General features: G+C 41.1%; 1 protein-coding gene across 3 annotated transcripts in view; it reads left to right on the top strand.

Annotated features, from left to right (window-relative positions):
* GFM1 (G elongation factor mitochondrial 1) overlaps window positions 1–12,778 on the top strand; it is a 53,926-nt gene that overhangs the window by 14,812 nt on the left and 26,336 nt on the right. For all 3 annotated transcript variants that reach the window (XR_002824548.1, XM_023733864.1, XM_023733863.1), the window contains 5 exons: window positions 5,603–5,740; window positions 7,245–7,346; window positions 9,058–9,114; window positions 11,194–11,331; window positions 12,662–12,744. Coding sequence is in view for 2 of the 3 variants with exons in the window: in XM_023733864.1 (XP_023589632.1) it covers window positions 5,603–5,740; window positions 7,245–7,346; window positions 9,058–9,114; window positions 11,194–11,331; window positions 12,662–12,744 (518 nt within the window). In the remaining variant the exon portion in view is untranslated. The remainder of the gene's footprint in view (window positions 1–5,602; window positions 5,741–7,244; window positions 7,347–9,057; window positions 9,115–11,193; window positions 11,332–12,661; window positions 12,745–12,778) is intronic.

The following is a 12,778-nucleotide window of genomic DNA, read 5'->3' as shown; positions in this document are numbered from 1 at the left end:
CATAGTACACGTGTGATATTTACATAAGTCATAGTACACGTGTAATATTTACATAAATCATAGTACACGTGTAATATTTACATAAATCATAGTACGCGTGTAATATTTATATAAATCATAGTACGCGTGTAATATTTATATAAATCATAGTACGCGTGTAATATTTACATAAATCATAGTACGCGTGTAATATTTACATAAATCATAGTACACGTGTAATATTTATATAGATCATACTATGTGTGGTTTTGCCTTGCCGTTTTCATGTAACATCACAGTAGATACGGTCCATGTTTTTATAAATAGCCTAACCAGTTTCATTGACATCATAATATTCCATCAAGTAGATATGTCATGATTCACCTAAAATTTTCCTAATTGTTGGACATTTACATTGTTTCCAAGTATCACCATTATAAATAACCTCAAGTCCACTTCTAGAAATGTGTCTTAAGGAACTAATGTAAGGCCAGCTTCAGTTTGCTCTTCTCGTCTCTGCTGCTAAAAGTGAAATCTCACACACAGTTGACAACGCCCATGAATTAGTTTGATTAAATACATTGAGGTACATTCTTACAGTGGAATATTATTCAGACTTTTAAAACTATGTTGAAATCACTTTAAAAAATATTTTTTGTTGTGTTGAAAGATACATAACGTACGTTTGCCATTTTTATCCGGTTTTAAGTGTACAATTCAGTGACATTAATTCATCTATAATGTCGTGCGACCGTCGCCACTGTCTGTTCACAAAACTTGTCTGTTGCCCCAAACAAACTCAGGACCCACAGAGCAATACCTCCACATTCCCACCTTCCCACTGCCCCAGTAAATGCTACTTTGGTCAGTATGCACTTACCTGTTCTAGGTATTTCATGTAAGTGGACTCACACAGTACTTGTCCTTTTATGTCTGACTGATGTCACTCGGCATCCGGAGTTCAAGGTTCATCTATGTTGTAAGCGTGTATCAGAACTTCATTTTTCTTTATGGCTGAATAGTATAATCCATTGTATGTGTATATGCCACATTTTGTTTATCCACTCATCTGTTGATGAACCTTTGGGTTGTTTCCACCTTTGGGCTGTGGAGAAAGTGCTGCAGTGAACATTGCTGTACAAGTAAATGCCTTCAGTGCTTTTGGGTCTACGCCCACGAGTGGAATTGCCGTGTCATAGGTAATTCTAGGTTTAACTTTCTGAGCCACTGCCAAACTGTTCTCCACAGTGGCTGCACCATTTTCCCTTCCCATCAACAATGGATGAGGGTTCCAAATTCTCCACATTCACACCAACACTTGTTAGTTTTGTTTTGTTTTGGTAAGAGCCATCCTACTTGGTGTGAATTGGTATCTCATTGTGGTATTGGTTTGCATTTCTCCAATGACTAATGATGTTTAGCATTTTCTCGTGTGGTCATTGGCCCTTGTATATCTTCTTTAAAGAAATATCTATTCAAGTCCTTTGCTCGTTTTTTGGTTAGGTGGTTTGTCTTGTGAGTTGTAGGAGTTCTTTATATATTCTGGATATTAAGCCCTTATCAGATTGATAGGAGCCCTTGTGGTATAGTCGTTAGGCACTCGGCTGCTAATTGAGAGGTCGGCGGTACAGACACACTGGTGGCTCAGTGGGAGAAAGATATGGCCGTCTGCTTCCATGAAGACAGCAACCTCAGAAACCCTCTGGGGCAGTTCTGCTCTGTCCTCCAGGGTTGCTGTGAGTCGGAATTGATGGCAATGGCTTTTTTAAAAATCGAATACAAGGTTTCCAGATATTTTCTCCCATTTTATGTCACTTTCTTCATAATGTCTTTTGATGCACAGAAGTTTTTTTTTATTTGGTGAAGTCCAGTTTATCTGTTTTTTCTTTTGTTGCTTGTGCTTTTGGTGTCATATCTAAGAATCCATTGCCAAGTACACTGTTGTGGAGTTTTACTCCTATGTTTTCTTCTGTAGTTTAGCTCTTATATTTAGGTCGTTGATTCATTTTGATGTAATTTTCATATATGATGTGAGATAGGGATTCAACTTCATTCTTCAGCATGTGGAAATTCAGTTGTCCCAGCACCATATGTTGAATAGACTCTTCTTTCCCCACTGAATGGAGTTAGCACCCTTGTCAAAAATTAGTTGGCCATAGATGTATGAGTTTATTTCTGGGTTCTCAATTCTATTCCATTAGTGTATATGTCTCTCCTCGTACTGGTACACACTGTTTTGATTATAATAGCTTTGTAGTATGTTTGAAATCAGGATTTCAAAATCAGGAGTTCTCCTACTTTGTTCTTTTCCAAGATTATTTTGACTATTTGAGGCCCTTTGCTGAGATAACTTTTTGATGTGGAAATATGTTTGTGATTTTTTTTTTTAAATAAACTTTTTGTTGTAGATTTACTGAAAAGTTGTAAAAATAGCATAGAGAGTTTCTGTACACTCTTTAACACCCAGTTTCCTCTATTGTTAACATATGTTATACTAATGAACCAGTATTGATATATTATTAATTAATAAAGTCCATACTTGATTTGAGTTTCCTTAGTTTTCACTGATTTTTTTTCTGTCTCCGGATCTCATTCAGGGTACCACATTATATTTAGTCCTCCTGTCTCCTTAGCGTCCTCTAGGTTGTGACAGTTTTGAGGGGTCCTGGTCAGTTGGAGTTTGATGTTTTCCTGTGATTACCAGCACCAGTTTCTGTTGAGTCGATTCTGGCTCGTGGCACCCCCATGTGTGTCAGAGCAGAGCTGTGCTCCATAGGGTTTTCAGTGACTGATTTTTTTGGACGTAGATCACCAGGCCTTTCTTCTGAGGCACCTCTGCATGGACTGGAACCTCTAACCTTTTGGTTAGCAGTTGAGCATGTTAACCATTTGCATCACTCAGGGACTCCTTCTCATAATTGGACTGGGTGTGTGTTTCAGGGAGGAAACCACAGAGGTGACGTGCCATTTTCGTTGTATCATATCAAGGGTACAGACTGTCAACATGACTTACCGCTGTTGATATGAACCTTGACGCCTGACTGAGGTTGTCTTTCTCGGGTGTCCCCACTGTAAAGTTACTTTTTCCTCCTTGTCGTACTGTTCTCTTTGGAACGAAGTCACTGTGTGCAGCCCACACTTCAGGGGTAGGAGTTATGCTCCACCTCCTTGAGGGAATAATATCTACATAAAGTATTTAGAATTCTTCTGTATGGTAGATTTATCTTTTCTTCCTCATTTATGTATTTACTCAGTTATTTATATGAGTGTGGACTCATGGATCTTTATTTTATATTTTGGGTTCTAGACCAGTATTATGTTACTTATTCTGTTGCTCAGATTGGCCGGGTTTGGCCATTAGCAGCTCTTTTAGTTGGCTTCTGAGCCCCTTTGATGTGATTCCAACAGGATGCTCTGGACTCACCTGTCTATTCCCTGCCCCAGCCCTAGAATCAGCCATTTCTTTAAGGAGCCCTGGTGGCGTAGTGGTTAAGTGCTCAGCTGCTAACCAGAAGGGCGGCTGTTTGAGTCTGCCATCCGCTCCATAGGAGAAAGATGTGGCAGTCTGCTTCTGTAAAGTTTACAGCCTAGGAAACCCTAGGGGCAGTTCTACTGTGTCCTGTAGGGTTGCTATGAGAAAAATTGACTCAGTGGTAATAGGATTTTTTATGGTTTCTTTTATTGGAGAATGGTATTAAACACCAAGATTTGGGTGCTGAGTATGCTTACTGCTACTGGATGTTATTGCTTTTGTTCCTGATATTTTAAGTGTGAAGAAAGGTGGAAAAGTTGGAGGTGTTAAGAGTGGTTATTTCTGGGGCGGGATTGTATTTTTTGGTCTTTTTCCTCCTTTAAAAAATTTCTTTTACAATATGCTTCTTATTACCTTTATAATGATTAAAAAGGATTTTTAAGTTAAAAATTATAAGTAACAATGCAGTGAAAATTTTTATGCTTAAAACTTTAAAAAATATGTATTTGAGAATATTTTCTTAGGATAAATTCCCAGAGTAGTGACTACTGAGTTAAAAGCATGGAATGTTTTAACATCTAATGGTTTATATCACCAAATCGCTTTCATAGTCTCAGAGTTAATATATTAGATTATTTCAATGAATGTTTATCAGCATTGGGAATCATCATTTAAAAATAATTACTGATTTAATAAATGAAAAGTAATATTTCATCTTAATTCCTAATGACAGAGAACATGTTCCATGTGTTGTTTCTTCTTTCGTAATTGTCTCTTTATTTCTTTTGCTTTTTAATTTCTTTCTGTCAAAGGGTGTTACTTATTTGTTTGCACAGGCTTTCTCTAATAGTTTTTAAACAATCAGCAGTTTAAAATTTTATAGTCAAGTATGTTGGTTTTTGTCTTTAGTCATTCTCTGATTTTTGGCAATAGAAATCCTCTTCTTTCTGTATTCTTAGTAAATACTTTTGTTTCTCCTAATTTTTCTGTTGGGTTTTTCTGTTTTAATCATTAACCCAACTGGAATTTATGTTAGGGTATGCTGTGAAGTAGGATCTAAATTTACTCCTTCTGCCTCCAAGTAGAAAATCAGTTGCCCAGTTGTTAGTTTTTAGACAGTCCTATACTTTTCCATTGGTTTGTGATACCTCCTTTATTATTTATTGACAAATGTATTCTGCATTGTAGATATTCATAAGGTACTCTCTGGGCCGTTCAATCTATTTTGTGTTCGTTCTGTGCTTTTTAAATTTTGGAACATTTAGTGTTTTTGTATCAGTTCGGTTGGCTTCTTTCATTACCGTAGTTTTTCAGTAATTTCTATTTTTATCTATTTACTCTTCTAAATGAATTTTAAAGTCACTAGTGTTAAAAATTCCTGTTGGGATTTTGATTGCTGTTATGTTAAACCTGTAAATTAATATGAGAAGAATTGGCATCTTTAAAAAAATATATCTAATTGGCTAGCATTGGGATTTAGGAAGATTGATCCTTGATTACTCATTTTATATTGAATCACTTTTTAGAACTCTTACTTAGTTTTCCAAGCAGTTACCAAAGATTGTTTTTAATTTATAGTACAGTCTTACCATTTTTCAAACAATATTTTTCTTGTCTTTCCAACAATTGGAGCCCTGGTGATGCAGTGGTTAAGAGCTCAGCTGCTAATCAAAAGGTCAGCAGTTTGAATCCACAAACCGCTCCCTGGAAACCCTATGGGGCAGTTCTACTCTGTCCTGTAGGGTCACTATGAGTTAGAATCGACTCATCAGCAGTGGGTGTGGATTCCAATAATTATACCTAATTTTTGTTTTATGTCTTGTTGTATTAAATTGAACTTATGAAGTAATATCTGAAAGTAAAAACATAGATCGTTACTGTATAAATAATTCTTAAAAATTTTTCTAAGAGCTTTTATTTCAGAGGCAGCAGGAGTATCTTGGATTGTGATACCAAAAAGATAGAGTCGACATCTTTAATTTATCTCGCCGATATTCCCAACTGGTACTAAAAGTAGTTTATGAATTAAACACATGTATAAGGTGGACTGCTAAAATTGGGAGGGATATTTGGAGATAGTTACGAAGTTTTCCTGCTCATTTTGACTCTTGTGTTTTATTCTTCCCACCATTGCCCAATCTTGACTTGCAGGCAGGTCGATTCGGGCAGTTGACTTACGTTCGGAATTACCAGGGAGAGTTGAGGAAAGGTGACGCCATCTACAACACAAGGACGAGAAAGAAGGTGCGGGTGCAGCGGCTGGTTCGCATGCACGCCGACATGATGGAGGCAGGTACAGGGCCCCGTCCTGAGACTGAAACAGTCCTACCTTCTGGCTGTCTGAGCCCCACTAGAAAATGCCTTCTAGTTGACCTTGCGTGTTCTCCTAGCTGCTGTTTCTCCTCACTGAAGCAGCTCCCATCTACGTTGTAGTATAGGCTAAATTAGCAGATGTTAAGAGCGTATTTTAGTCCACTGCTTGTGAGTTGGCTAGATTTCCTCAAGTGCCAAGGTTGGGGAGAAGGAGCACCCCCGAAGACTCAGAACGCAAGATTTGGCACTTTCCTCAAGAGCTGTCATCACAAAGAGTGTGGTAGATGTTTAGGACAGTGGAATCGTGGTTCTCAAAGGTGAGTGAGAGTAATAAATTCACACATAATTTCCCACCTTGTGTAGTGAATCTACTTTCAGTCGATCTGAAATACAGCAGGCCTGAAAGCTCTGTTTATCCCTGGAGCTCTTATTCCCCTTGTAGAACCCCCAGAGGCTACGTTAGTGCCAGAGTCCATTTAGAGATTTAAAACTCCTCCAGGTCTGGTCTGGGAGATAAATTTTGGCTTATGGCTTGAAATTTTGAATCAGCCATAAATCGGCCCTAACCTCCCGTGGTCCTTCAGGTTAGGCCTTGTAGAACACGGAGTGTGCTTGCCCCACTCCGACCTTTCCTAATTCAGGTCTGTATCCAGGAGCAATGTATCAGTCTAAGCAAAATCTTACTCAGAAATTTTTGGTGGCTGTTGTCTCTCCTGGGAGATAAATAATAAGTTTTTCAAAATCGGACAGTAAGCGTTGCTGTTTTGTGGGATAGGCAGCAGGGGGCAGAGTAGAGGGAGTAGTGATTGTCACCTGTTTCATGAGCCAGAAGCTCGGTATGTACAGCTGTGCAGCCGTTAAAGGCGCGCACATGCACGCGCACACGCACACACGCGAGCGCACACGCACCCCCGCCCGCTGTCGGCCCCAGCTGTGATGAATGAACGTCAGTGTTAAAGAACAACATCGAGGACGCCTGGAGGCAGCAGTGCTTTGTTCTTGGGTTTCCTGTGTTTCCTTGCCTGCTTGCATCTGTGGAGAATGAAGATTATTCTAAGGACAACGAGCTCCGTTCTCCTGCCTTTGTTCTGAAAACTTCCTTTGCATTTTTCCCTTGGATGTCTCTGTCATACACATCTCATGCTCCTGACTGTAGTAACAAATAGTGCATGCTTTTTAATCCACAGAAAGAACCGTGAGACTCTGTTTTGTCTGTATTACAGATCCTCTGAGTTCCTCACTTAAAGTAAAATCTTGTCTCCTGAGGCGTGGTTTAAATACGGACCCTCTTAGACACGTCTCGGCGCGGGTGATGGTTGGTGTGTTGATTCTGTTTAATTCGTTCTTCTCGTGGAACTCACCGTGCGAGATCTTGCGTGTTTGCTTGTGTAAAATGTGTGTACTGTGTAGTTACATTCCGCTGCCGTGTCTTCACTTGTATCCCCTGCGAGTTTGTTTCTTGGGCTCTTCCTTTCTTCAGGATGTTGAAGAAGTGTACGCCGGAGACATCTGTGCGCTGTTTGGCATCGACTGCGCTAGTGGGGACACGTTTACAAACAGAGACACCAGCGGCCTTTCCATGGTGAGTCGTTTGCTTTCAGAGCTGTTCGCCATCTGAACTTCAAGTCTGGGTTTTGTTTGTGGTGCATTTAGTACTTTCAGAAAACCACCACAGAAGTTTTTATTGAGTGCCACAGACATCAGATACAGACCAGCTGGGGCTCTTTGAGTGTACACTAACTTGCCTGATTTTTCCTAGAAAAATATTCCACAGTCCTCCAAGGTTTAGTGTGAGGGAGATCTTCCCGAGATACTCTGGGCCATGTATCCCTGACTCCTCCACCCCGTGATCCGCCTCCCCACTGTGGTGTCTCAGATTGCTGCCCCACCTCCAGGCTTGTCCTGAAGGAGTACTGCCTCCTTCTTACCTCAGCAGTCAGAGTGGGCCCTCCCCTCAACTCCTAGAAAACTGTAAGACCAGGCTGTAAAGTTTAGGCTACACTTGGGCATAACAGAACCTAATCACGCTCAGAAGGCAAGATGCAGCTGGGCAGTCTGACTTACTGCATACTGCCTGCCCTCTGGAAAACCAGAACAAATCAAACCAGTTGCCATCAAGTCATCTCCAACTCACGTGCTTCTGAGTAGACCTGTGCTCCACAGGGTTTTCAATAGCTGTGATCTTCAGAAGTAAATGGCCAGGCCTTTCTTTCCGCTCTGGAAATCAGAGGCCCCTTTTTCATCATTGAAGGATCCCGAGAGAGGAGCATGCTTAAGAAGTTCCTGCCTTTGAATCCCCTTCACCCACTTCCCTTTTGAGTTTCTCCTCTAGGAGAATAAAGCCCTGCAGTACGATCATTTGTTCTGAGGGTGGCCCCTCTGGTGAGTTCAGAAAAGAGGGTGTGAGCACATGGGGGAGAGGTCATTTCTGGTGGAGGAATTTGTAATGGGCTTTTGCATAAGAGCTGGTCCAACCCTAACAGATGATGAATTCATAATTTTGTAATTAGTTTTTTTGTATAAAATAATCTCTTAATATCTGTGGTTTTCCGTGTCCATTTAAGACAGTACAAAAAAACCCATAAAGAAATCGACACCATTTATGTTAGGGATCTTGGTAAGGAAAATGTTTTTGTAAGTGTCATTGATTAGGCCATCTCTGAATGCTGGGCATTGGCAGTGTGAAGGCCCTGGAAGTTGTGGGAAGCGCTCAGGCTTTGAAGCAAATAGTCCCAGGTTGGTCTCACCTCGGCCCAATGCTGACTGCTGGCCCTTGGCCGAGCTAGTGTATCTTCTTTGTAAAATGGGGAGGATAGTACCTGCCTCTCAGCGCTGTGATGGTTAACTGAGGTGGCACGTGTATAAAGAATCTAGTGCCCTTTCTCTGTTTACCTCGTCGGTGATCATGGTATATTCTGATTAAATGAAGCAACTTCTCACATGATTGCGGCAGCTCATGGAACCTTTAGCCAATAAGAACTGCATGTCTTAGCGTCTGGATTCATTATAGTGATTCTGTTAAACTGACAGTATCAATAAACTTAAAGGCCTTAAAAAGTGAACAAATAGGTAAATTATTTTGGGCTTTTTTGTGGGGGGGCGGGGAGAGGAGAATCATATAAGTAGACCCCTGTGTATTTAATGCAAAACAGACCAAGATACTATCCAGCCTAAAGACGTTGGCTTGTGTTTGTCCTTTGTTCTGTTTACAGTAGCACACCAAAAATAATCCATCCCTGACCCATACAGTATTGTATTTGAATTCTTCTCTCTTCTTTTAAAAAATATTTTAGGAGTCAATTCATGTTCCTGATCCTGTCATTTCAATAGCAATGAAGCCTTCTAACAAGGTAGGAGTTTGATCTGTAGCTCCGTACATCACAGGAAATACCTGGGCTGTTTGTCCTCTGCCTCCACGATGCACGTGGTACCTTCTGATACCCAGCTATCTTAGTTCTCCGTTTCCTCAGTTGGTACGGAGGCCACCGTTTTAAATATACCCGTCTGTACCTACTAATAACTCCTCAGTGTATTTGAAGAAATTAATGGCATTAAAATATTCACCAGGCTGTGCTTTTTACTTCTTTACTGTATCAGAGTGGTACCTGTAACTTCTAGATTCAGATCATAACGGGATAGAAAGGAAGCAGGACGTTTGTCCCAAGTTACCGTAAAGCCCCAGTGTGAAGTGTGGTAGAATGTTGCATGGACTAATTGCCTCACGGGTCGTGATGCAGCTCTCGATTATGAAGTAAATGTCTGATTATAAAGTGGAAAGCCTGTAAACAAAGCTGTTGTTCTCACTGTAAGATATAATTATTTTGTAATTGGGTGTGATGTCATGAGCTTTTTACAAAGCCGAACGGCCTCGAATAGGTTCTGCTTCACATTACTTGCCATTTGCATTAGTCCTATTGTTGAACCATAATTGTTTAGTTCTTAAGTTGTGTTGACATTCATACCAGTTGTGCTAACGTGATGTATTGAAATTGGTTCCTAGGTACATTGCGTGAACACTTTATGACCATTTGTCATCTGGGAACTATCATTTCAAAACGCATTCTGATTTATTGTCATCTGGGATTCATTACTAACAGCTACTACGTAATCAATTTTGAAGAATCTTGAGATTTTCCAGACCTTTCCTTTTTATAGAGTAGAAATGTTAAGATGGCAAGAAATCTTACATCACTCCGTCTTCTCAGATCTGAGGGAGGTGAGCCTCACACTCACCTCAGTAAGATGCCGGAGTGCAACTGTCCGAGTGCTCTCCTAAATTGCTAGCTTTTTCCCCTCAGAAATACGCAGGATTAGAAGTTAGTTATTAGTCATTCCTAAATCTAGAGTTTGTGTGGTACATTAGCTGTTGGTAGTTCACAGTGACGGAGGGGAGTCAAATGCATCAGTATCCTGAACGTGTTTTGTTATCTTGGGGTTATTTATACATTAAAAACATTAAATGTGTCCGGCATTGGTTTGTTAAGGCTGTTGTAACAAATTGCTGCAACTAGGTGGCTTAAAACAGCAGAAATTTATTGTCTCACAATGCTGGAGGCTAGTAGTCCAAATTCAGGGTGTTGGATGCTCTAGGGGAAGATCCTTCCTTGTCCCGCCCGGCTTCGGGGAGTGCCAGGTGTTCCTGGTGTGTGACAGCATCACTCCAGTCTCCGCCTCTGTCTTCAAACGGCTCTTGCCTTTCTGTTCATGTGTCTCTTTTTATAAGAACACCGGTCATATTGGATTAGGGCCCACCCTACTCCCTTATCACCTCGTGTTAACTGATTACATCGGCGAAGCCCGTTTCCAAACAAGGTCACATTCACAGGTCCCGAGTGTTAGGGCTTCAGCGTATCTTTTGGGGGAACACAGCTCCACCCCTGACAGCCTCTGCTTTGGAGGGCCACATCTGGAGCTGCATTAAGTATTATGCAGATGCATCCTGTCACCTCCAGGCAGATGGTCTTGCCAAGGAGAAGTCTCGACGTGGCATTTGCCTTACTGCTGGTCTTAACCATCCTGCTTGAATCTACAGCCGAGTCCTGGTAACCACACCAGTCCCCCTTTGGTTATGTTTATGTGTAAGATTTCTAAAATGTTACTCACATTCGACTTTCCACTTTATTTCCAACCACAAATGAGCAGTTTTTGTCAGTGTGATAGGAAAAGGGCGTAGAGGTCAGCCTTGATCCCCTGGTGCCTATCCTGGCATGGAAAGAAGTTGTTATTAGCTAAATATTTCCTGTTCTCTTGGCTCTGTGGTGTCCAGGTTCACATACGAAGCGGAAGGGTATGAACTAGGAACCGGGTGTGGATTGTTTTTACTTTTTACCTGCTGGTTATTTCACTTTAACTCCGTAAGGTTCTTTAAAAAATTTAATTGCTTATCATGCTTAATAAAATGTTTATGATTTTCTTCTTTTTTTTTAAAGAATGATCTAGAAAAATTTTCAAAAGCTATTGGCAGATTTACACGAGAAGATCCCACGTTTAGAGTCCACTTTGACCCTGAGAGCAAAGAGACAATTGTGTCTGGAATGGGGGAACTACACCTGGAAATCTACGCACAGGTAACCACCAGCGAGGAAGCCAGATTGAATCATTTATTACTGTGTTGTTAAGAGTCAGCATCAGTTCTGTTTTAGGACCCCAGACCAGTGGTGGTTCTTCCCGGCCTCACTCTGGTTTGTTTATGGTATACAGCCTTCTCCACTACGTGTTATAAATTAGTTCTGATCTCTAAACCTCTTTTTATCTGTAAGACATTGAGGACTTGTAGAATCAAGGCTTAGGAGACGTGCAGCAGGACCAGCCGTCTGTCCCCAGTCCCAGCCTCAGGGAGAAACCTACAGAGAGACCTGCTGAGGGGGGGTGCCCCCATCCCCCGCTCTCCTGAGGGGGGTGCCCCCATCCCCCGCTCTCCTGAGGTGGGGTGCCCCCATCCCCGGCTCTCCTGAGGGGGGTGCCCCCATCCCCCGCTCTCCTGAGGGGGGTGCCCACATCCCCCACTCTCCTGAGGGGGGTGCCCCCATCCCCCGCTCTCCAGGCTGCTTCTTGCCTGTTGCCCCCTCTCATGCCAGCACCCAAAAAGCGTTATAATGTAGAGAGTGGATGGGGCCTATACTTTCTTGGCGTATGAATCTGAATAAAAACATAAAGGCGTATGACTTATTAAAAAAGACTGTTATGATCGTATCTTTGAAGTTGAGACAGTAAAAAAAAGCTCTGACAGCAGATTCACGTTATCCCAGTGAATATGTAATAATAATGGAACAGTGGTAAAGCTTCAGTGGACAGGTTAAGTGGAGGGAAGTGTAAATGAATCAGCCCAAATTAGAAAATGTTTGTATAAAAATCTGTAAATGCAGTTTGCATTGTTTAATTTTATCATGTGTCTAACCCTTATAAGATGCTTAAATGAGTTAAGATTTATAGTGTGCTTATCTATTTAAATGAATGCTCCTAAGGTATTGAAGATGCTTAGGATTTTTTCTTTTCTTTTTTTTCAGTTTTTTTAAATTTAAATGTATCAAAAAATTGTAGCATTAATTTATCCTGCTTGTGAAGAAAGGATTGTTTAACTCCTGGTACATGTCAGTTCAGCATATATAAGAATTAGCAAATTCTGTCTTAACAAAAAACCAAACCCATTGCTGTCGAGGCGATTCCTACTCATAGCAACCCTACAGGACAGAGTAGAACTGCCCCACAAGGTTTGCAAGGAGCGGCTGGTGGATTTGAACTGCTGACCCTTTGGTTAACAGCCAAATGCTTAACCACTACACCACCAGGGCTCCAATTCTGCCTTAGTAAGGCAATAAAAATTAAACTTTTATTGTGTATCTTTGTGGGGAAAACTGGCTGACCTTCCTCTATTTCCCTCTTCACCCCCTTTTTTAGAGAATGGAAAGAGAATATGGCTGCCCGTGTGTCACGGGAAAGCCCAAGGTTGCCTTCAGAGAGACCATCACGGCCCCTGTCCCGTGAGTATGCAATGTAATTAAACAGATTACGAGG

Source organism: Trichechus manatus, unplaced genomic scaffold (genome assembly GCF_000243295.1).
Source record: "Trichechus manatus latirostris isolate Lorelei unplaced genomic scaffold, TriManLat1.0 scaffold00062, whole genome shotgun sequence".
Taxonomy (NCBI): domain Eukaryota; kingdom Metazoa; phylum Chordata; class Mammalia; order Sirenia; family Trichechidae; genus Trichechus; species Trichechus manatus.
Note: the sequence above shows the minus strand (reverse complement) of the source record. Positions and strands in the feature narration are given on the sequence as shown.